The following is a 21,145-nucleotide window of genomic DNA, read 5'->3' as shown; positions in this document are numbered from 1 at the left end:
CCACGGGAGGAGTCCTTTGGACATGCTGAGAGCTGATTCCCACCTCGCCGCGTGTCTGGCTGCTCTGCTGTGTGCTGCCACAGCCACAGCTGTGGGTGCCCATCCCTGCCGGTGCTGGAGCAGCCTGGCATAGGGGAAGGTGTCCCTGCTCATTGCATGCGATGATCCTTAAAATCCCTCCCAATCCAGGCCATTTTAGGATCCTACAATCCACCTGGCATGCTCTCCTGGCCTCTCCCTGAACCAGCAGCTTTCGGGGAATGCTTCCCCCAGCCCATCTTCCCTTTTCCCTCTGCTCTCCCTCTCCGCCGCAGCAATTCTTTCACTCTGCACTCGAACACGCAGTGGATGGTTGTGATCCTAAAGCCCTTTTCCAATCTCAACGATTCCACCATTCCATCTTGAAAGCGTTATCCTGCGGAGTGAAACTGATGATCTTTAAGATCCCTTCCATCCCAAATTCTACAACAATTCAATTCTAGCAATAGCACATTTTTAGGGCTGGACAGAGCCACGGCCAAGGCGAGTCCCATGTCAAGGGCATCTCTCGCCCAGCTCCACCAAAGCTGGATTCGATATTCCCTCTTTTTTTGTTCCCCTCATTCTGTCTCCTCAGCAAATCCCATGACACGATGGAGGAAGAATGTGGCCCCGGGGAGGGCAGGCGGCGTTTCAAAGGCCGCTCCTTGCCGGGCCTCTCCAGGTGCGCGCCACATGAGCCGGTCCCGGCACCGCGAGGGCCGCGGGCGATGACAGCTCTGCGCGGCCGATCCAAACCATCCCACATGCAGCACGATATCAAAGGCAGCCCGAGGAGCCTCTGCCGGGCGAGGAGGGGGAGCCAACGCCGCAGTCCCGGCGGGAAGGGCGGCATGGAGGAGCGGGAGAGGCGGCTGGGGCCGCCGCGCACCGCTAACGTTTGCGGGGCCGCGGAGCGCATCCCGAAATGCCGGCTCCCCTCGGGGCTGGGAGCACAAAGCACTCCACGCTCAGTTCCAGGGGCCTTTGAAAGCCCCCAGATCCAGTCTCCCACCCACGAGACTGAATTCCCTGTTTCTGGAGAACAGATTTGAAATGAGTCACCAAGCAAGCCCGTGAAATCCTTCAGGAACAAAAGCTGCCCACGGGGTTATCCCTGTGGAAGCTGAGGGCACTGAGGTGGATGCTTGGATGTTGTTCCCTGTAAACATGACATAGACCTTTCTGTCTTTATTTAACAATTCTGGGATGGCTCCTCTCTGCTTTAATCCATCCACTGATGTTCTCACCCACCGTGTGATCACCCAGTCTGGAATAATCCCTATTTCCTTCAATATTTCTTGCCTCTCTCCTGGGAAATTTAGAGCCGATTCTGGCATCTGTTCCCCGTCCTCTTTTGTGAACACTGAGGCGAAAAATCCATTTATTTTTTAGCAGTGTCTACATCATCTGTCAATAAATTCCCCTTTCCAGCTCTAAGAGGTCCTAAAATTCCCTGTCCTGGCCTCCTCCTCTTTCCGCGTCGCGATAAATCCGTCGTGATTGTTTAGCTTCACCGCGGGCCCGCTGCTGCTTTTCCCTTTGCTTTCCTCCCCAAACCCAGCATTTTACATCTTTTATTCCCCATTTCCTCCCTTGCTTTTCGTTTTCGATCCAGCCCGTTTTTCCCGGGCAATTCCCACAAATCCAGAGAGAGAAATACAAACGCGCGCAGTCGGGATATTTTGTCAGCCTCGTTTCTTTCCCCCCACATTTAATCACCAGCCAGAATATCCCTCTTTTTCAGGACTAGGGAATGTTCAGCCCGCAGCTGCACAGGAAAAGTTTGCCGGATAAATGGGAATACTCTGATTTCAGTTAGAAAGGAATATAATCTAATTAAAGTCCCGCTGGTTCCTGTTAACTCCGTGCTCCGGAGCTTTTTTATTTCACGTGGTCCCGGGATCAAAGCCCGGCCCCGGTCCCGGCTGCCTCGTCTGGTGTGAGAACTGGTGCTGCCCTTAATTCCGACCATATGGCCGCAGGGATCTGTTGGCACGAGGCTGGGGAGAATTCCCGTGCCCTCGGCCTCGGAGCCGGAGGATCGCAGCTCCTCGGAGCCGCCGCGCCGCCACCGCTGCCCGAGAAACTCAAACCTGGCCTCCGAAAGCCAAAGGCTTTTCTGCCTCTTCCTAGGGAAGGGAAGGCTCACCTTTTGTCCTGGATGGAGAGGGAAAAGCCTGGAGGGAATGCAGGGGGTTTTAAGCAGGCCTAAAGCGTGAGGCGCAGCCCCCGCCCGGCCTGGCACCGGCAGCTCCCGGCTCTTTTTGCAGCACAATCCAGCCAAAGCTCCCCCAAAAAGTTGATTTTATTTATCTAACTCCTCCTTTAATTCCCCATCTCTCCACGCTGGGAAGTTCAGACTTCAGGGCCGGGCTGCGAATGCTTATTAATTAAACTCGGCTTTGTTGGACACTCTGGGCTTTAACTAAGAGCATAACAAACCCTTTGTTTTTCCCTGCTTAACGGAGCGTGACTGCCTATGGAAATGACCCACTAATTCACCAAATTTGTTTTGTTTCCCAGATTTTCCCACATGTCCATTTTCCAGCTGTAATGCAAATCTCCGCCCGCAGCCGGTCGCGTCCCCCCGAAGAGCGTCGGGACCTTGGGGTGATGCAGTCATTAAGGGGCTGCAGCCACTTCAGCCAGACAACTTCAGCCAGAAAGGCCCAAAAAGCAGCAATTCATTCTTAAACCCTTTTTTTTTTTTTGGGAGTGGTTTCAATTTGATTTGCATTTCTTTGTGTGGTTGGGGTTTTTTTTTTTTAAGAATTATTTTGAATCATGGAATGGCTTTCTGTTGGAAGGGGTTTGAAAATTCATCTTATTCCAATTCCTCATTCCACCTCCCCCTTCCCAATTCCAATATATCTACAAATTGAGATCTCCCCTCTCCGGGAGTATTTTCAGCGAGTCACTTCCAGGTTTCTCTAAACACCCAAACAGCTGGGAGCTCAAAACTCCCTCTGCCCCCAGCCTCAGCTCAGCTGGAGAGCAGCAACAAAAGCTTCTTGGAATGCCAAGCTCCAAGAGTCCATGGAAGGGGCAGGAGTTTTCAAGCGCTGCGTTTCACTGGCAAAGCTGCTTCTCTGTGCAGGAGGCACAAATGGGAGCCTGGAAATGGGAGCCTGGATTGCTGAGAAGGGACTGCAGGCAGGAGTCTGGGATGGTGGGCAGGAGTCTGGGATGGTGGGCAGGAGTCTGGGATTAAGGACAGGAGTCTGGGATGGTGGGCAGGAGTCTGGGATTAAGGACAGGAGCCCAGAATGATGGACAGGAGCCCAAAATTAAGGACAGGAGCCCAGAATGATGGCCAGGAGCCCAAAATTAAGGACAGGAGCCCAGAATGATGGCCAGGAGCCCAAAATTAAGGACAAGAGCCCAGAATGATGGCCAGGAGTGTGGGATTACAGGCAGGAGCCCAGAATGATGGCCAGGAGCCCAAAATTAAGGACAAGAGCCCAGAATGATGGCCAGGAGTGTGGGATTACAGGCAGGAGCCCAGAATGATGAACAGGAGTCTGGGATTAAGGACAGGAGCCCAGAATTATGGACAGGAGTCTGGGATTACAGGACAGGAGCCCAGAATTATGGACAGGAGCCCAGAATTATGGCCAGGAGTCTGGGATTAAGGACAGGAGCCCAGAATGATGATCAGGAGTGTGGGATTAAGGACAGGAGGTGCTCCTCTGCCTCCAGAGATGACGACTCCAGGTTGTCACACAAAATAACTCCTTCAAAATGCTCGGGGCTGTTTAAGTACAAATGGCAAGGAATGTAAACTTCCCTGCAAAGTCTGTAGGACAAACTCATATTTCAAGGCTCCGCTCCTGCACATGAATTGCCACAGTCGACAGTTTCTATTTATACATCTGCTGCTGCTTCCCAAAGAAATGGAGATGTCCTTGTCATTTCTTTTCTCCAGGACTGCAGTTGAATGCTGAGCTCGGAATCCTGACTGGCAGCACTTACAAATCCATTAACTCTTGATTGGGAATGGGAATTTTTACATCTCTGCCTTGATGGCTGTTTGCGAGCACCTTTCAAGGCTCTGCTTGCCAGGAAACCATGTGGGGTTTGGGTTTGGGATATCTCCAAGGATGGAGAGTCCCTGCAAGTGTCCAAAGCCAGCCTGGACGGGGCTTGGAGCAGCCTGGGATAGAGGAAGGTGTCCCTGCCCGTGGCAGGAATGGGATGATCCTTAAAATCCCCCCATCCCAAAGCATTCCCTGGCTCCGTGACTCGGAAGGCAGCACAAGGTTGCTCCAAGCCCCATCCCTGAAGTTCCTGGACAGTTTTGGCCGTTCCCCTCCCGCCTCCCCGTGTCCCTTTCGCAGCTGCCATAACAGAGGTGGTGTGAAAAGGAATTAATGTTCCCGCCGTGCCAGACACTGAGGGAGAAAATCCCAAATCTGCCAGGCTGAAATGTAATCCCATTTGAGGAAATGTTGAAATCATTCCTGCAGAAGGTTAAAAAAATATGGAGCGGGCTGAGTCAGATGCACAGCATGGAAAATTTCATCCCAAATGTTTACAGTTTAGCAATTGAAAGCGAGGCCTTTTAATGCTGTGTTGGGTAAACTTCACTAATCTGCAAAAAATTCCAGTTCTCCTCATAATGACAGGAACGGAATCAAAGCAGCCGGGATGAAAAGCATCGGCCGTGGCGATGTTCCGCCCGAGACGGGGAAAATCCCATTAAAAACGGGCACGGGCACCCAGCAGCCAGGGAACACCGGGTGAAACTCGGGGTCTTTGGAGCACGGGGAAGCACAAGCTGAAATATTCCTGCTCGGCAAAGCGAGGGAGGGATGCAGTGCTGAAGAACTGGCACGACAGGATATTCCCAGAGCAGCTCCAGAGGTCAGCACATCCAGCAGTGGCACCCAGAGCCTGCATGGCATCACAGATCCGTGGAATCTGCTGCCTTGGAAGGGATCCACAGGGCTGGATCATCCAGTGCAACCCCTGGTCCTGCACGGGGCGATCCCACACGCTTATCCAAAGCTCCTGGAGCTCCTCCTGGCAGGAAGAGGCTCCACCAAGTTCCACGGGGTTATAAAGCAAGTTTCTCCTTGTTGGAAGGGGATTGAGCGGGATAAAATCGTTCCCCGAGAGGACACCTGGGAACGGGAGTGGCAGGGACAAGCACCACATGCTGGGCCTGGGGACAGGAATAGTGGTGGCCTTGGCTGGACTCAGCGTTCTCTTTTCCAGCCTTAATAATCCCATGAATCCATTACGTCGTCATTGCCACTATCACTGCCACTGCCATTGCCATTGTCACTGCCATTGTCACTGCCATTGCCATTGCCATTCCCATTGCCATTCCATTGCCATTGACATTCCCACTGCCATTCCCATTGCCATTCCATTGCCATTGACATTAACATTCCATTGTCACTGCCATTGCCATTCCCATTCCCACTGCCATTGCCATTCCCACTGTTATTGCCATTGCCATTGTCACTGCCATGCCCATTGCCATTGTCATTCCCACTGCAATTCCCATTGCCATTCCCATTGCCACTGCCATTGCCATTGCCATTGCCATTGCCATTGTCATTGTCACTGCCATTGCCATTCCCATTCCCACTGCCATTGCCATTCCCACTATTATTGCCATTGCCATTGTCACTGCCATGCCCATTGCCATTGTCATTCCCACTGCAATTCCCATTGCCATTGTCACTACCGTTGCCATTGCCATTGCCATTCCCACTGCCATTGCCGCTCCCATTGCCATTCTCACTGCCATTGCCATTGCCATTGTCATTGCCATTGCCATTGCCACTCCCATTGCCATTCTCACTGCCATTGCCATTGTCATTGCCATTGCCATTGTCACTGCCATTGCCATTGCCATTGTCACTGCCATTCCCACTGCCATTGCCATTGCCATTGTCACTGCCATTGCCATTGCCATTCCCACTGCCATTCCCACTGTCATTCCCATTGCCATTCCCATTGCCATTCCCACTGTCATTCCCACTGCCATTGTCACTGCCATGCCCATTGCCATTGCCATTGCCACATGGCACCACGTGTCATCTCCCAGCCCAGGCCCTGGGTGCTGCTGCACCCATCCCACTTCCACAGGGAGCCACAGCTGGGAAAAGCCCTGGAGCCGGACCTTGGAGAAACATCAGGGACTTCCCAAATTCCTTCTCAGGAACTTTGGAATCCTGGTTTCTTACTACCTTGCCCAGGTGCCTCCAAAGCAAAGCAAAGCTAGGGAAAAGAGCTTTTCCTGGAGCGCAGTGGCAGGCGGAGGAGGGAGAGAGGCTTGCTCCAACAGTGTCCTACGGCTCCCAGCCATTTCCCAACACCCAGGGATGAGGGATGTGCCTTAGAGCTGTGGAACGAGCCATGGCAGCCACAGCTCCGTGTTGTGCTTGGAGCGGGCTCAAGGCTTTAAAGGGAGGCGTTTGCTCCGCTCGTGGATGGAGCACGGGCGGGATCCTGGCCCAGCCCGAGCATGACCAATATTTTGACATCATTTATTTACTTTAATCAAACTCATTAATCAGCCTTAATTACAGAACAGAGCAACGGCTCCCTCATAAACCTCTAGCACAGAATCCCGGGATCGTTCCAGTTGGAAAAGATCTCCAGGAGCATCGATGCGGCCGCTGGCCGACCCCCACCGTGTCACCCAGCCCTGAGTCCCTGGGACACCTCCCTCCCACTCCAAACAACGTTCCCAGTGTCCCCCACCTTCTATTTCTCTGCTCCCTTTGGAATTTATTTATTAGGATTTCAAAAAGCTTTTCCTGCTTTAAAAATCCCATTCCAAGTGTGTCCAAGGAAAGAGCCCAACTGAATTTTGCATCACAAATCCAGCATGAAAACGCAGTTATAGATACAAGACATAGGTAAAATATAGGTAAAATGGATGTAAAATACTGAATGTCATCACAGCACATTTTTCACACCATACAAAATGGAGAATTGAAACAAATCCCTGTTCCCACCCTCATGCCAAGCCCAAAAAATGAGGATGAGGGCTTGAAGGCCCCCGGATTTTATTTCTGGTCCATTGATCCCACTTCCCCCACCCCAATCAGGGAGGAAATTCCATGTTCTTACTTTGTATTCTGGAATTGACAAAGGGAGGAGAGAGATTGTCATGTGAGCCGAGGTCTCTGCTCGCCACGTGGTCATAGTGAGTCCCATCTCCATAGTTCTGGCAAGAAATTGGGGAAAAAACACAATTTTACACCTTGGAACAGCCTCGTCCCAACCGAAAGTCCAGAATTCCCTACTCAGTTTGAAGGCTGCCCTAGGAAACATCATTCCCTTGGTTTTTTCCCTGCTGACTGGCTGGAATGACACATTCCAGAGTTTTTAGTGCCGTTCCCAACGCCCGGCTCATTAGAAAGAGAATCCTGACTGGAGGCCTGGGATGACGCTCCCGAAATTCTGTGTGGGGCAAACCAGCACAAAAGCCTCTCCGAAGAGTCCTCCCGCTTAAAGCATGGCAGAAAGGCTCTGGAGGAACCAGGTCTCCCGCTGTGGAAATTCCATTCCAGCAGGGAAAAGCGAGGTCAGGCTGTTTGCGGAATAATTCCGCGACTTAATGCCCAGCCTCGATTCAAATTCCCGAATCCTTCCCAGGCTCGTGCTCCTTTTCTTTCTATCTCCCCACTTCATTCAGGGGTTTGGAGGCAGAAATAATCGGTGTGTGCCAATTCCCAATTTCCTTTTCAAAACATTTTTCCCTCGGAAGCAATACAAGTGTCAAGGGGAAAAAAAAGGGCAGGAAAATCAAACTGACAGATGGAAGCGGGAATGACGTCAGGGATGCAAAGCAGGACGCAAGAAGAAAAGGTGCTGGGATTCCTTCCTCGCAGGCGGGCGTGGGGAAATGAGGGCTCCCCTTGGGCTGCCCCGAGGGAAAGGACATGGACTGAGGGTGAGGAGGGGATGAAGCTCCTGCTCTTCCTCGCTGTTCCAGGGCCCGGAGCTGCCACAGTCCCCATCCTTCAAGTTAATTGGGAAACAATTAAGAAGCAATTGAAACAAATTTAAATAAGGGCACGAGGAAGGCACTTCTTGCTCCGTGTGTTTGTAGGGAACAAAAACCAGGGACTAATCAGTGGTGCTGCTGCACGAGCCATGCCCAGCCTGGAGGGAGGGCAGAGCTGGGATGCTCCACTTGGGAACGGGGCTGCTTCCGTGGAGCTGCTCCAGGCTGCCTTGCTGTGCTGCTGGAAAAGCTGCTCTTCCCACCAAGGCATCCCCATCCCGAGGTGTCAAAAAAATGTGGATGACTGTCCACAGGCACAATTGAACTGACTGGGCCCAGCTGTCTCCGAAATCCCAGCGAACACCAAGCCGGAGAGCGGCTCCGGAGCCGCGTTCCCACAGGGAATTCTGCTCCTGTGCGGGAGCGTGGGACGTGGCCCTGCCCCATTGCAGCCTGGAGCAGAGGTGGGCTGGCCTGGAGGCTGCAGCCCTCAGGGCACGTGCCAAAATTCCCCAAGTTCCAGCCGCGGACCAGGAGAAGGGATTGAGGAGGTGGCAGGGCAGGGTGGCTGCTGCGGTGACGATCTCGGTGTCCCCTCTCCAGCTCGGTCACGGAATGGCATGGGGTGGGCAGGGAATGCAAGCCCCAGCACAGGGATGGGTGCTGGCCCTCACCTCCAAGCCCCAAAAATCCCTGCAAATCCAGCGGCAGAGAGTGAAGCGCTGGGAAGCAGCCTCTGCTCCACCTGTGCTTTGGGTGGGGGGCTGACAGACCCCATCAGTAATTGGTTAATTCATATTCACAGAAATCATGGAACGCTGTGGGTTGGAAGGGGCCTCGTGGATCACCTCATTCCACCCCCCTCGCTCAGCTTCTCACGGAGCCAAACCACTGGCAGGCTCAGGTTTGAAAATGAAAACATTCAAAGGAGCCATTTTAATGAGAATCCGAGTTCCCAGGCCGGCTTTTCCGCACGCTCCGAGGCCGCCTCAGCCCGAGGATTGCGCATTTCCATCTGCAGGAAGCGTGGCTGGGGGATAAAGATTAGATTCTACTTACCCGGGATGGACTCGGATGTCCTGCATTCCCCCAGGACCCTGAGCTAGTTCTGTCTTCTACATCTGGGGACAAAAAAGTTCTTTAGGCTTCGTGGAAATCATTCCCGCCTTTTGTGAGGGCACTGGGAAATTAACGCTTCAAATTAATCTCCCGGTGCCTTTAATTAAGAAGCAGGCACGAGGAGCCGAGGCCAGGAAGTGGCTCCTGACCCGCGGCTCAAAGGGACTCATTGAAATTCACGGCGGGAAGGAGCCGGACCCTGAGCGGCGCTGAGCTCGGAGCAGCACAATTCCTGACTTGCTGAATTGCTGCCTGCCTGCCTCCAGAGAGCCGTGGGTGCAGCAGCTGCCGTCCTTGCCAGGTGCCCAGCAGGGAGCAGGCAGCGACAACCACTGCGGCAGGCTGAAATGCACCCTAAATCCACCATGTGCTTTTTACCCGAGAGCGCAGGTGGGCTGGGCCACTCCCAGGAGTTCTCCTCCAGTGCTCACCGGAGGCTTTGGGATGGAAGGGATTTTAAGGATCACCTTCCACTGGTCCCAGGTTGCTCCAAGCCGTGTCCCACCTGACCTGGAACACTTCCCTGCTTAAATCCATTCTCTGTTTAGGTTAAACACGTCCAGGTTCTAGGATCAGTGTCCCACCTGACCTGGAACACTTCCCTGCTTAAATCCATTCTCTGTTTAGGTTAAACACGTCCAGGTTCTAGGATCAGTGGGAATCTCAGAAGGTCACAAGCGGGTGCTGAGACTGAATCCGGGGCGTTTCCAAGATTCCAAACCTGACACATTCACGGAGTTTAATTCTTTCCCCCAATTAGGATTTCTATTCTCTCCATAATAGATGAACACGTTAATAGCACGAGACACTCGGAGGTAAATATTTAATTAAGCTCCAGGAAAAAAAAAAAAAGGGAAAGAAACTGTGGATCATTTACCTGACAGATCCGATCAACCATTCCATTAGGTTAATTAGGCAGATTTTTTAAAATCAGTTGTGTTATGTAACAGGCAATTAACTCTGGGGAGCCCCGATCCGTCTCCTGCTCAAAAGCACGGGATCTGATCCCATGGGCTCTGATGGGCAGTGCTCCCAAAACCCAGCAGGGAGCAGAAGGCTTCAGCCCCTAGTGTCCACCCGGAGCGATCCTGGAAGGAAACACATCGGGGGCCGTGGGCTGGAAGGGATTTCAGGGGTTAGCCACGGGCACCTTCCGCCAGAGCGCGGTGCTCCGAGCGGGAACACACCCAGGGATGGGGCAGCTTCCCCGGGGAGCTGCGCCAGTGCCACCCCCCTCAGAGGGAGGGATTCCCTCCCAGCGCCCCACGGGTCCCTGGCCTCCTTTGGAAAGGCTCAGGCTGCATCTCCAGCAGTTTTCCTCCCAGTTTTCCTAGGATTTCACCCGAAAAGTGCCGAGCGCTCCCGACCCTCTGCGAAGCATCAGTGAGGAGCCCTAATGAAGTAACCCTGACGGATAAATCCATTTCTTTCTCCCTAATCAAATCCACGCAGGTTGACATAACCCAGGAACTTAATCCAGTTATTGCCTGGTAATTGGAAAAAGGCCCTTTAGTTCTCATTAAAGCAATCTTGGGGGATCGGCAGGAAGGCGGCTCCGGCTTTAGCGCTGCCCGAGACAAGCCCCGGGATCCAGCCCTGAAGGAACCCGGCCCGACTCTCCAGTCCCTGCATCGCAGCCCAGCGTGCAGCTCCTGCTCCAGAGGGAAAGGAGGAGACAACACGGATCATCCTCACTTTTCAGCTGGGATATGGAGAGCTTCACAAGGTCAAGGTTGGGAGAGACCTTGTCATGGGCACATTTGGGACTTCTCTTCGGGAAATCTGCGATAAAGAAGGTGGGACTTAAAGGCTCACCAGCCATGGGTTAGGAGGGACTTCAGGATCATCTCACTGCACACTCGCAGTGCCCCAGGCTGCCTCCAGCCCCATCCAGCCCGGAACACCTCCAGTGACTCGGGGCAACCTGGAGCCAGACGATCCCTGAGTCACCATTGCAGGAATTGTGTCAAAACCCAGACTGCCGATCATTATCCTATTGCAGCAGGATAAACAGGCACTTTGGGATTGCTGCTTCCCAAAACACCTTAAACTGGGCCTGCTAATCCCAATTAATTTCAACACGCCTGGTTGGTGGATTGAGACCTTTCCTGCTGTTTTGCTCTTCAAAAGAACTTGGATTTATCCGAGTATTAGGTTGAAAAACTACATGAAAAAACCAAGCTCAACAAAATACAGAAGAAGGATTAAAGAGGAAGATCAAGGGAAGAAGAAACCTGGATATTTGATAAGCTAAAGGACTGGAAAATTTAAAATGCACATCCATTGATCCAATCTTTTTTTGAAGGTTTTGCTCTAAATATCATCAGGACATGAGAAGAAAAGCCCAAAACAACAGGCAGGGAGGTGATGTGGAAGAAGGACGGGATGAAGGCCTCAAATACTTGGAAAATTCACTTCTACAATTAAGCAGGCATTTCATTTTCTGCCTGAATTTCCAAAGCTTCCACAAATACCCGTGGAGAGTTGGAGACACCGCTCTGAAACGGCAGCAGTGTAAACAAACCTGAACTGTTCCCGATGCCGTGTTCCCAACAAAGAATTCCATTGTGCTGCTGGGGCTGAGCTCATCATTCCCCACATTGTCCCGGGAGCACACACGGCTATTTCCAGGACTTTGTGTGCTACGGGCCCAGCTCTCCCAGGGCTGCTGCATCCCGGAATTCCAGCCCGCTTTTCCCAAGGTCCTTCTCGCTCCCTGCCGTGGCTGTGGCTGCTCCTGGCAGAGCCGAGGCCCCACGCGGGATGGGCTTGGAGCAACCTGCAGTAGTGGGGGTGTCCCTGCTCCTTCAGACCCTTGCAGCCCAAAGCTTGCTGTGATTGCTGCTGGGTAGCACTGGGTACCTGAGAGGGCTCCTGACCCCAAGAGTCAAAGGGGTCGTTCTTATTTTAGCCTTTGCCTTGTTCCCTTGCTGGGAGAAATGTGCACTGAGCTGCAGAGTAAATAAATCCCCAAATTTCTGCTCTTTGGGGAGCCTGTGAAAACAGGAGCTGTACAGGAACATCAGGATGTTCTGGGAGATAAAACACTGGGGTGATGCTACAAACAAAACAGAAAATCCTTTCACCGCAGAATTCCAACTCGGAATAATGTCACCTCCCTCTCTCCCATTTATTCCCTTGCTCCCTGACTGGGGTGGGGGGAAGCAGGTGGGGATTGGGCTCTGCTGGGCACTCCCAGGCCTGCCCAGAGCGGGAACAGAGGAGTGGAATGGGAACACCCAGCCACAGGAGCGGGTGACATCCCACTGCCACGTGCAACGCTCCAAGTGTCTCCCAACTAATTGTGCTTTGTAACAGAAAGGCTGAAACGAGGATAAAAAAAAGCCTGACGTGCCCGTGAATGCCAAATGAATTCATCCCGCTCGCACGGATTAATTCATCACCGTGGGACACGCAAAGCGCTCCCAGCCGCCAGCAGGGACACGAGGTTCCTGTCCTGGGCACTCACAGAGCTGGGCACGGGCAGGGCTGGCCAGAGCCCTGCTCCCGGGGCTCCCAGCCTCCAGCAGGGACACGAGGATTCCTCTCCTGGGCACCCACGGAGCTGGGCATGGGCAGGGCTGGCCAGAGCCCTGCTCCATGGGCACCCAGCCGCCAGCAGGGACATGAGGTTCCTCTCCTGGGCACCCACAGAGCTGGGCACGGGCAGGGCTGGCCAGAGCCCTGCTCCCGGGGCACCCAGCCTCCAGCAGGGACACGAAGATTCCTCTCCTGGGCACTCACGGAGCTGGGCACGGGCAGGGCTGGCCAGAGCCCTGCTCCATGGGCACCCAGCCGCCAGCAGGGACACGAAGATTCCTCTCCTGGGCACTCACGGAGCTGGGCACGGGCAGGGCTGGCCAGAGCCCTGCTCCCAGGGCACCCAGCCTCCAGCAGCCTAAAGGAATCACCCAGGGAAGCTCCCAGCCCCAGGAGCTCGTTAGGATTTCATTCCTCTCCTCTTCTTACAGGCAATGGTGAACACCGAGCGGAATCACCAGTCCCACAAGGGTTTGGGTTGGCAGGGATCACAGGGGTGATCCCATTGCACACCTTGACCGGAGCAGGTTACTCCAAGCCCTGCCCAGCCTGGCCTTGGACACTGCCAGGGGTGGAAGGACGTCCACAGCCTGTGCCAAGGTTACATCCCAATGTACCTGCAGAAGCTCCTGCAGCCTCTGCACCTGCACAGCTGCTCCTTGCCCTTCCCTGGGCCCACACCCCTGGGCCTTTTCCCAGGCTCCTTCAGGCACCGCAGCTCCCCTGCACTGCCTGGAACGGAAGCCTGAGGAACTCTCTGGCACTTTGGAAAAGTTCCCCTCTCCCGAGAACAGCTGAGCCACGACTGCAGCCCTTGAAGCCTCTGCCAGGGATGGCTTCCGCAGCGCCGGCGTTTGAAAACTCAGGGAGCGAGGGGCCCTTGAAGGCTTCTTCATCTCCTACCTCTGAGCTCTGCCCTTTGCTCCAGCAGCATCTGCTCCCTTTCAACCTGCCCATATGCTCCGCAGAAACTTCCAGAGCTCCAGCCTGTTCCCAGAAGGCAACAGCTCCTTGCTGAGGAGACTCATTAAAACTGGAGTTCCTAAGAAACCACCTGGATGGGCAAGATGGAAATGCTTCCGTGGCTCTCCGCCCTGGCTGGACACAGGACAGGCTTGGGCGCTTTACTGCCTTTAGACCACGCCTCAGGTCATCTGCTCATCAGAGAGCACCTCTGGAAGTGCAGCTGGGAAAGAGGCCCCGGCTTTCTGCAAGGTGTTTGGAGCACATTCTGTACTTCCTCAGCCGACGGGTCATTAGCAACTAAATTATCCTTACAAGTGTCTTCTGAAAGGAATAAATGATGTCCCTGCACCACGGAAGGATACATTCAGCCACATCTCCCTGCAATGTGTGTAGGACCCTGCTGGAATATTCATCCCTGCCACTCACCTCGGCACCCAGGCCCAGCAGGTGGAAAGAGAGGTGGAGACTCTCCACCCACCCTGTCTGGAGGCAGCTCCTCTGCAGCCCGCGGGGACCAGCTCTGAGTCAGGGGGGCTTTCCTGCACAGCCTGGGGAAAGTCCCAGCCTTCCCGCCCTCGCAGCAGCCCCGGCCCTGAGCAGAGCTGTGCGGGCAGCTCGGCTCGGCTCAGCTCAGCTCGGCTTGGCTCAGCTCGGCTTGGCTCAGCTTGGCTCGGCTCAGCTTGGCTTGGCTCAGCTCAGCTCGGCTCAGTTCAGCTCAGCTCAGCTCAGCTCAGCTCAGCTCGGCTCGGCTCAGCTCAGCTCAGCTCAGCTCAGTTCAGCTCAGCTCAGTTCAGCTCAGCTCAGCTCAGTTCAGCTCAGTTCAGCTCAGCTCGGCTCAGCTCAGCTCAGTTCAGCTCAGCTCAGCTCAGCTCGGCTCAGCTCAGCTCAGCTCAGCTCAGCTCAGCTCAGTTCAGCTCAGCTCAGTTCAGCTCAGTTCAGCTCAGCTCAGCTCGGCTCAGCTCAGCTCAGCTCAGCTCAGCACGGCTCAGCTCAGCTCGGCTCAGCTCAGCTCAGCTCAGCTCAGCTCAGTTCAGTTCAGCTCAGCTCAGCTCAGCTCGGCTCGGCTCAGCTCAGCTCAGCTCAGCTCAGTTCAGTTCAGCTCAGCTCAGCTCAGCTCAGCTCGGCTCAGCTCAGCTCAGCTCAGCTCGGCTCGGCCCGGCTCAGCTCAGCTCGGCTCAGCTCACCTCAGCTCAGCTCAGCTCGGCTCAGCTCAGCTCAGCTCAGCTCAGTTCAGCTCAGCTCAGCTCAGCTCAGCTCGGCTCGGCCCGGCTCAGCTCAGCTCGGCTCAGCTCACCTCAGCTCAGCTCAGCTCGGCTCAGCTCAGCTCAGCTCAGCTCAGTTCAGCTCAGCTCAGCTCAGCTCAGCTCGGCTCGGCCCGGCTCAGCTCAGCTCGGCTCAGCTCACCTCAGCTCAGCTCAGCTCGGCTCAGCTCAGCTCAGCTCAGCTCAGCTCGGCTCGGCTCAGCTCAGCTCAGCTCAGTTCAGCTCGGCTCAGTTCAGCTCAGCTCAGCTCAGCTCGGCTCAGCTCAGCTCAGCTCAGCTCAGCTCGGCTCAGTTCAGCTCGGCTCAGCTCGGCTCAGCTCGGCTCGGCCCGGCTCAGCTCAGCTCAGCTCAGCTCAGTTCAGCTCAGCTCAGCTCAGCTCGGCTCAGCTCGGCTCAGCTCAGCTCAGCTCAGCTCAGTTCAGCTCAGCTCGGCTCAGCTCGGCTCAGCTCAGCTCAGCTCAGCTCAGTTCAGCTCAGCTCGGCTCAGCTCGGCTCAGCTCGGCTCAGCTCGGCTCGGCCCGGCTCAGCTCGGCTCAGCTCAGCTCAGCTCAGCTCAGTTCAGCTCAGCTCGGCTCAGCTCGGCTCAGCTCGGCTCAGCTCGGCTCGGCCCGGCTCAGCTCGGCTCAGCTCAGCTCAGCTCAGCTCAGTTCAGCTCAGCTCGGCTCAGCTCGGCTCAGCTCGGCTCGGCCCGGCTCAGCTCGGCTCAGCTCGGCTCAGCTCGGCTCGGCCCGGCTCAGCTCGGCTCAGGGGTGCCGAGGATGCGGGCGTTTGTCCGGCACTGCCCTGGGGCCCGGCACATCCTGTTTACAGCCCGCGCTGCTTCCCAAGGCATCCGAGCGTGGCAATTGTTGTCCTTCGGAATATGGTAATGGGGATATTTTTACCCAGCTCCAGAACATATTTACAGCCCACAGCAGACTTTCAACAACAATGCAACGTGGAGAGCTGCAAATATGGGACAATCATCCCCAACACCCAGCTATCCTTCAACACGTCTTGGCATTTGGGACAGCAGCTCCACTCCAAACATATGGCAGCAAAGCTTTGCCACGGCAAGGAGCGAGGGCTTTGCTCCCTCCTGCCTGCGCTTTCGGGCTGCTCGAGGACTCCGTCCCCCATCTCCACTGCTCCCTGGCCAGCTGGGACAGGAGAGGGAAAAGCGTGGGGATGGCCAGCAATGTGGACACCGCACCGCTCCCATCGCCCCATTTCCCTGCAGAAACTCAGTGCTGAAATCCTGCAGCAGTTTCCACTGGAAGGCATTTTTGGGACTGCATCACTCCACGCCTTCCACTGCCCCAAGCACTGCATCCAGGGGCTGCTCTGGGCACCTGTGCCAGGGCCTGCCCGCCCTCTGCCCAGTGTCCCACCCAGCCCTGCCCTGGGGCAGTGGAAGCCATTCCCCGGTGCTGTCCCTCCCTATCCCACCCTTGGAGGGGATTCCCACAAATCCAGGATGGAGCTGGAGCCGTGGAGAGGCCCGATTGATTTAATTATCCGTGTTTAGAAGTGAGTAAACAAAGAGAGATGGCTCTAATGAAAAGGGACAAACAGCTTGGAAGCAGCTGGAAGGGGTTTTTTCTATCCCAATTGCTATTTTATTCCAGTCTTGAGTCACTTCTATCCCCAAATAAAGCAATTTTAATTTAGGCCAGACATCTAAGACCAGTTTTTATTCACAGGGGCAGCTAAAGCTGTGGACTCTCCATCCCTGGAAGTGTTGGACAGGGCTTGGAGCAACCTGGGCTAGTGGAAGGTGTCCCTGTCCTTGGCAGGGGTGGAATGGGATTTTCCTTGGAGTGAAAGCCAGGAAAGGCAGGATTTTCCTTGGAGGAAAAGCCAGAAATGCAGGATTTTCCTTGGAGGAGAACCCAGGAAAGGCAGGATTTTCCTTGGAGGAGAACCCAGGAAAGGCAGGATTTTCCTTGGAGGAGAACCCAGGAAAGGCAGGATTTTCCAGGAAAGGCAGGATTTTCCTTGGAGGAGAACCCAGGAAAGGCAGGATTTTCCAGGAAAGGCAGGATTTTCCTTGGAGGAGAACCCAGGAAAGGCAGGATTTTCCAGGAAAGGCAGGATTTTCCTTGGAGGAGAACCCAGGAAAGGCAGGATTTTCCAGGAAAGGCAGGATTTTCCAGGAAAGGCAGGATTTTCCTTGGAGGAGAACCCAGGAAGGGCAGGATTTTCCTTGGAGGGACACGAGTGCTTGCTACCTTTCCCCTGGGAGTCTGATGGAGCACACTCAGCACCTCACAATTCCTTGGGCCTGCCCACCTTGCCAGCCAGGAATTCCTTCCCAAAATCCCATCTGGCAGTGGAAGCCATTCCCTGGGTGCTGTCCCTCCGTCTCTTGTCCCAAGTCCTCTCCAGCTCTCCTGGAGCCCCTTCAAGCACTCCCTGTGACCCTAAACATGATTAAATAAGCAAAGATGCTCGGGATTTATCTGCAGACCTGCAGAAGTGTGCACACAAAGCTTGCAATAAATCCAGCAGATACCAGCACCCGGCTTTCTTTACGAGCCCAGAGTTTTCCTGCTCTCCTGGAAGAAGCAGCAATTAGGAAGGTGAGGAAAGGTAATGGCTTTCAAACACCCTGCTAATCCCAATATTAGTGCCTTGCAAAGGGAGGACTGCCAGGAATTTGGAGGAGTGCCCAGCGATCCGTCTTACCTTCAGTAATAAAACCCTGCTATAAACATGAGCGAGAGACTTTGGATACACTTTAACCTTCCTTTTTTTTTTTTTTTTTTTTTTTTTTTTTTCCCAGGCTATTCTTTAGCACCAGTGCTAATCCAGTGGCTTTAAAACCTGCTGGAGAGATCCATCAACGTGCCAACGGGAAGCCTTTTATTTAGGATACAGATCTTGAACGCTGACTTTAGTTCAGTGCCATGAAGGACTGTTTAATCCTGGATCCCTTCAGCTACCGCAATAAAAGCAGGGCAGAAAACACAAAGAGCACTGGGGATGGGAAGAGCTGAGGCACTGCTCTGGGATGGGTCTGGGTGATCCCAGGCTCAGTTTCTGCAGCCACAGACCCCCCTGGCATGGCAGGTGTTTGAACTCCAGATCCCTGGCCAGGCTGGACGGGACTTGGAGCGCCCTGGCGTTGTGGGAGGTGCCCCTGCCCAGGGCTCTTAAAGCTCAGCTTGAAGATCTTCCCACCCCAAAGCATTCCATGATCCTGTCCAGCAGAATTCCCTGGTACAGCCACGTTTTCCTGTTGGTGCTGAGGCCTCAGCTTTGGCTTTTCTGTCCCCACATTCTGGGCTGCTTTAGTGGGTGGCTCTGGCTCCACATCGGGGGATGCTGAGCTCTGTGCACAGAGCAGGGACACAAAACAATTCCTGCTCCAGCTGGGCACCAAGGACAAATGATCCAAACCTCAGGCCCAGGAGCACAAACAGCGTGGGCTGGAGAGAGAAAAACAAGCAGGATGGGAGTGCAGGGGCTAAAGCTGGAATGGGACAATGAACTGCAAGGTGCAAATGGAGCAGAGCTGATCCCAGTGAGAGCCCCCGGGAGCGCTCGTGCATTTTGGGACCATTTGGGTTCACCTGGGGTGCAGCCCTGGCCGGGCTCTGGTGCTGCTCCATGAGGAGATCCTTGGAATGAATCCCTGCTCTGTTCTTTGCCTCTGTCTGGTCTCTGTTCTAGGCAGCCTGCACAGGGCATCAGTGCTGCAGATGGAACACCAGCAGCGTTTACAAACCCGACTGGGACACCACCAAGGCCAGCCTAAAGAAAAGCTGGGTCTGGCCCTGCTGTGGCAGGCCCAGGACGGGCTGGCTGTGTCCCCTGGGATCAGGCTGTGAGCACAACAGCAGCAGGACGTGCCTCATTTCCGAGGCTTTGGGGACTTCCTTCCTCTGAGCACTCGTGGTATCCTGTTGTGTGCTCATGGGGACAGGCTGGAAGGGACAGTGCAGCAGCAGAGCTCCCCGGGGCAGCAGGGTCTCACAGAACTGGGGAATGCTTTGGGTTGGAAGGGCCTTCAGCTCACCCTGTGCCACCCTGCCACGGCAGGGACGCCTCCCCCCGTGCCAGGCATTTCCTGCGTGGTAAATCGCGCCCATCCACGCTCGGTGCCACTGCTTCACCTCCGGGGTGCTCAGCAAGGAGCTGGTTCCTCCCTCAGCAGCTTCAGCAGCTCGGGATTTGCAGTGCCAGAGGAACTCCTGTGGCATGGGAAAACAAACCCCGAGTCCCCGAAGGCGCTGCGAGGTTTTACAGCTCCGGCTGGATCCAAGCTGGGGACGGCAGCTCGGGAGGAAGTTCACACACAGCACAACTGGGAGCCAAACAAAAGCCATTGTGTGGAGAGGAGAATTAACAAGAATTAATATGTTTTAGATTAATTGTTAAAACATACCGGGACAAAACTTGAGGGATTTGGATAAAAAAACCCCAAATTTACTGGAAAATTAAATTGACAGGACGAGCTGACCCCTCAGTTTCAGGAACTTACGACCTCCTCGCTCCAAGCCCCATCCCAAATGTAAGGGATAAATAATCTTTGTGAAGCTGCTCTTGATTAATTCCTGTGTAAATAAAATCCAAATCAGCCCCGATTTCCCCAAGAGAAGGGAATCAAAACAATGTGGACCCGCTTGCTCAATCACTCCCCAGAGCGTGCATTTCAGCATTTCCTCATGGAATTAGCATCCCCAGAAATGCCAACACCCTCGTGCTAAATGGCTCCGTGCTGCTCTGCAGGCACACCGTGAATCCCTGGCCGTGCTGCAGGCTCCCCCAGCCCATGGCTCTTAAAGCTCAGCTTGAAGATCTTCCCACCCCAAAGCATTCCATGATCCTGTCCAGCAGAATTCCCTCAGTCACGCTGGCTTGGAGCACAGGGATGGTGCTGGAGCTGCCTGAAACTCGGGCACAGCAGAGCCCAAATGCTCTGCCCCAAACTGGGCAGTGCCTCCTCACAGACTCTCTCCTAGATTCTATCAGTTCACAGCTCCTGTGGGGCTTCCCTGTTTCGTGTCCTATACAAACCAGGAACTGGGCAGAGTAAATCAGCCACTCAGCCCAAACTGAAGCCCAGCCCAATCCAGGGCGAGCGCGTTTTGCTGCAGAAGCAGCAAAGGCAGCCCCGAGATGGCTGTGTATTTATTTTTTATAGGAAATCTGGATAATGGAAACCACATCCAACCTCTTGGATTTTTCCTATAAATATCTCAGCAGTCCCAAATCTCCGAGCACAATGCAAATCCACTCGGCTTTGACTCCTTTCAGGAAATTCTCAATGACTTCCTGTCACAAAGTCCAACAATCACTGTCTCTTCTCCAACCACTCCTAACTGCTCTGCTTCCAAAGCCAATCCCAACTTTCTCTCCAGGATGAAGCCCAAAGTCTCATCTTTGCATCCCTGACTCCTCCTCGGCAGCCAGGCTCACACTTGCCACGCTCCCGAGGGATCTGCTGCTCTCTCACTTTACCATCAGGAAAGTAAACTGCAGTTTAGGCTCCTGGCAGGAGCTCTAGCCAGGTACCCTGTTGCCATTTTTCCTGGAAGTAACCTCTGGATTTACTCCTGAGAGCAAAGCATCCTCCTTCCTCACCTCATTCTGTGCCTGTGCCACGGGCAGGGACATCTTCCACTATCCCAGATTGCTCCAGCCCCACCCAGCCTGGCCTGGGACACTTCCAGGCCTGGGCTATCCACAGCTTCTCTGGGCAATCTCCCCTTCATCCACAAGTCCTTCCCAGACTCCCTCTAGGGCCATGTTGGTGACAGCTCCAATTCCCAGGAATTCTGCCCCAAAAATAAAAAAAAAAAAAACACTGAAATACTTCTGGCCACCCTTGCAAACAAGTCCAGGGACATCCGCATTGTTTGGGCCATGGGGAAATCAAGGGTTCCAGTTTGGGAATTTGACCAGTTGGGTTCTGGAGCCAGGGGTTTGCTCCAAGGATCCCACTCAGGGTGGATGGATATCCCACTACACGTGGATAGAAATAAACAGATTCATTCCCACTCCCACAGAGATAAAATGCCATCAAAACCAGTGTACGGCGGTGCAGGGATCCACCACAGCTTCCAGGGAGCTCCAATTCCCTGTTAATTACCCCTGGAAAATAATTGGGTGCCAAATCTGGGCACACTCCTCACTTTGGCAGCTCATGACAGATTCGCCTATAAAGTGCTGGGAAAATAAAGACAAGTTTGGAGCAAATTGATCAGAGTGCAAATATTGATCCTTTTGGCCTTCTTGGCGTTGCACAGGTTTCCTTGGAGTTCATTAATTAGGGAGCGTCCCC

General features: G+C 54.2%; 1 protein-coding gene across 1 annotated transcript in view; it reads right to left on the bottom strand.

The window, feature by feature from the left end:
* The window catches only part of TCF4 (transcription factor 4), an 85,242-nt gene that overhangs the window by 40,512 nt on the left and 23,585 nt on the right, over positions 1 to 21,145 (bottom strand). The window contains exons 4-5 of the mRNA XM_054002952.1: positions 9,050 to 9,111; positions 7,111 to 7,207 (exon numbers count right to left, since the gene is read on the bottom strand). Of these exons, the coding sequence (XP_053858927.1) occupies positions 7,111 to 7,207; positions 9,050 to 9,111 (159 nt within the window). The remainder of the gene's footprint in view (positions 1 to 7,110; positions 7,208 to 9,049; positions 9,112 to 21,145) is intronic.

This window comes from Vidua macroura, chromosome Z, assembly GCF_024509145.1.
Source record: "Vidua macroura isolate BioBank_ID:100142 chromosome Z, ASM2450914v1, whole genome shotgun sequence".
In the NCBI taxonomy this organism is placed as follows: Eukaryota; Metazoa; Chordata; class Aves; order Passeriformes; family Viduidae; genus Vidua; species Vidua macroura.
The sequence above is the reverse complement of the archived record's forward strand: the minus strand, read 5'-3'. Positions and strand labels throughout refer to the sequence as shown.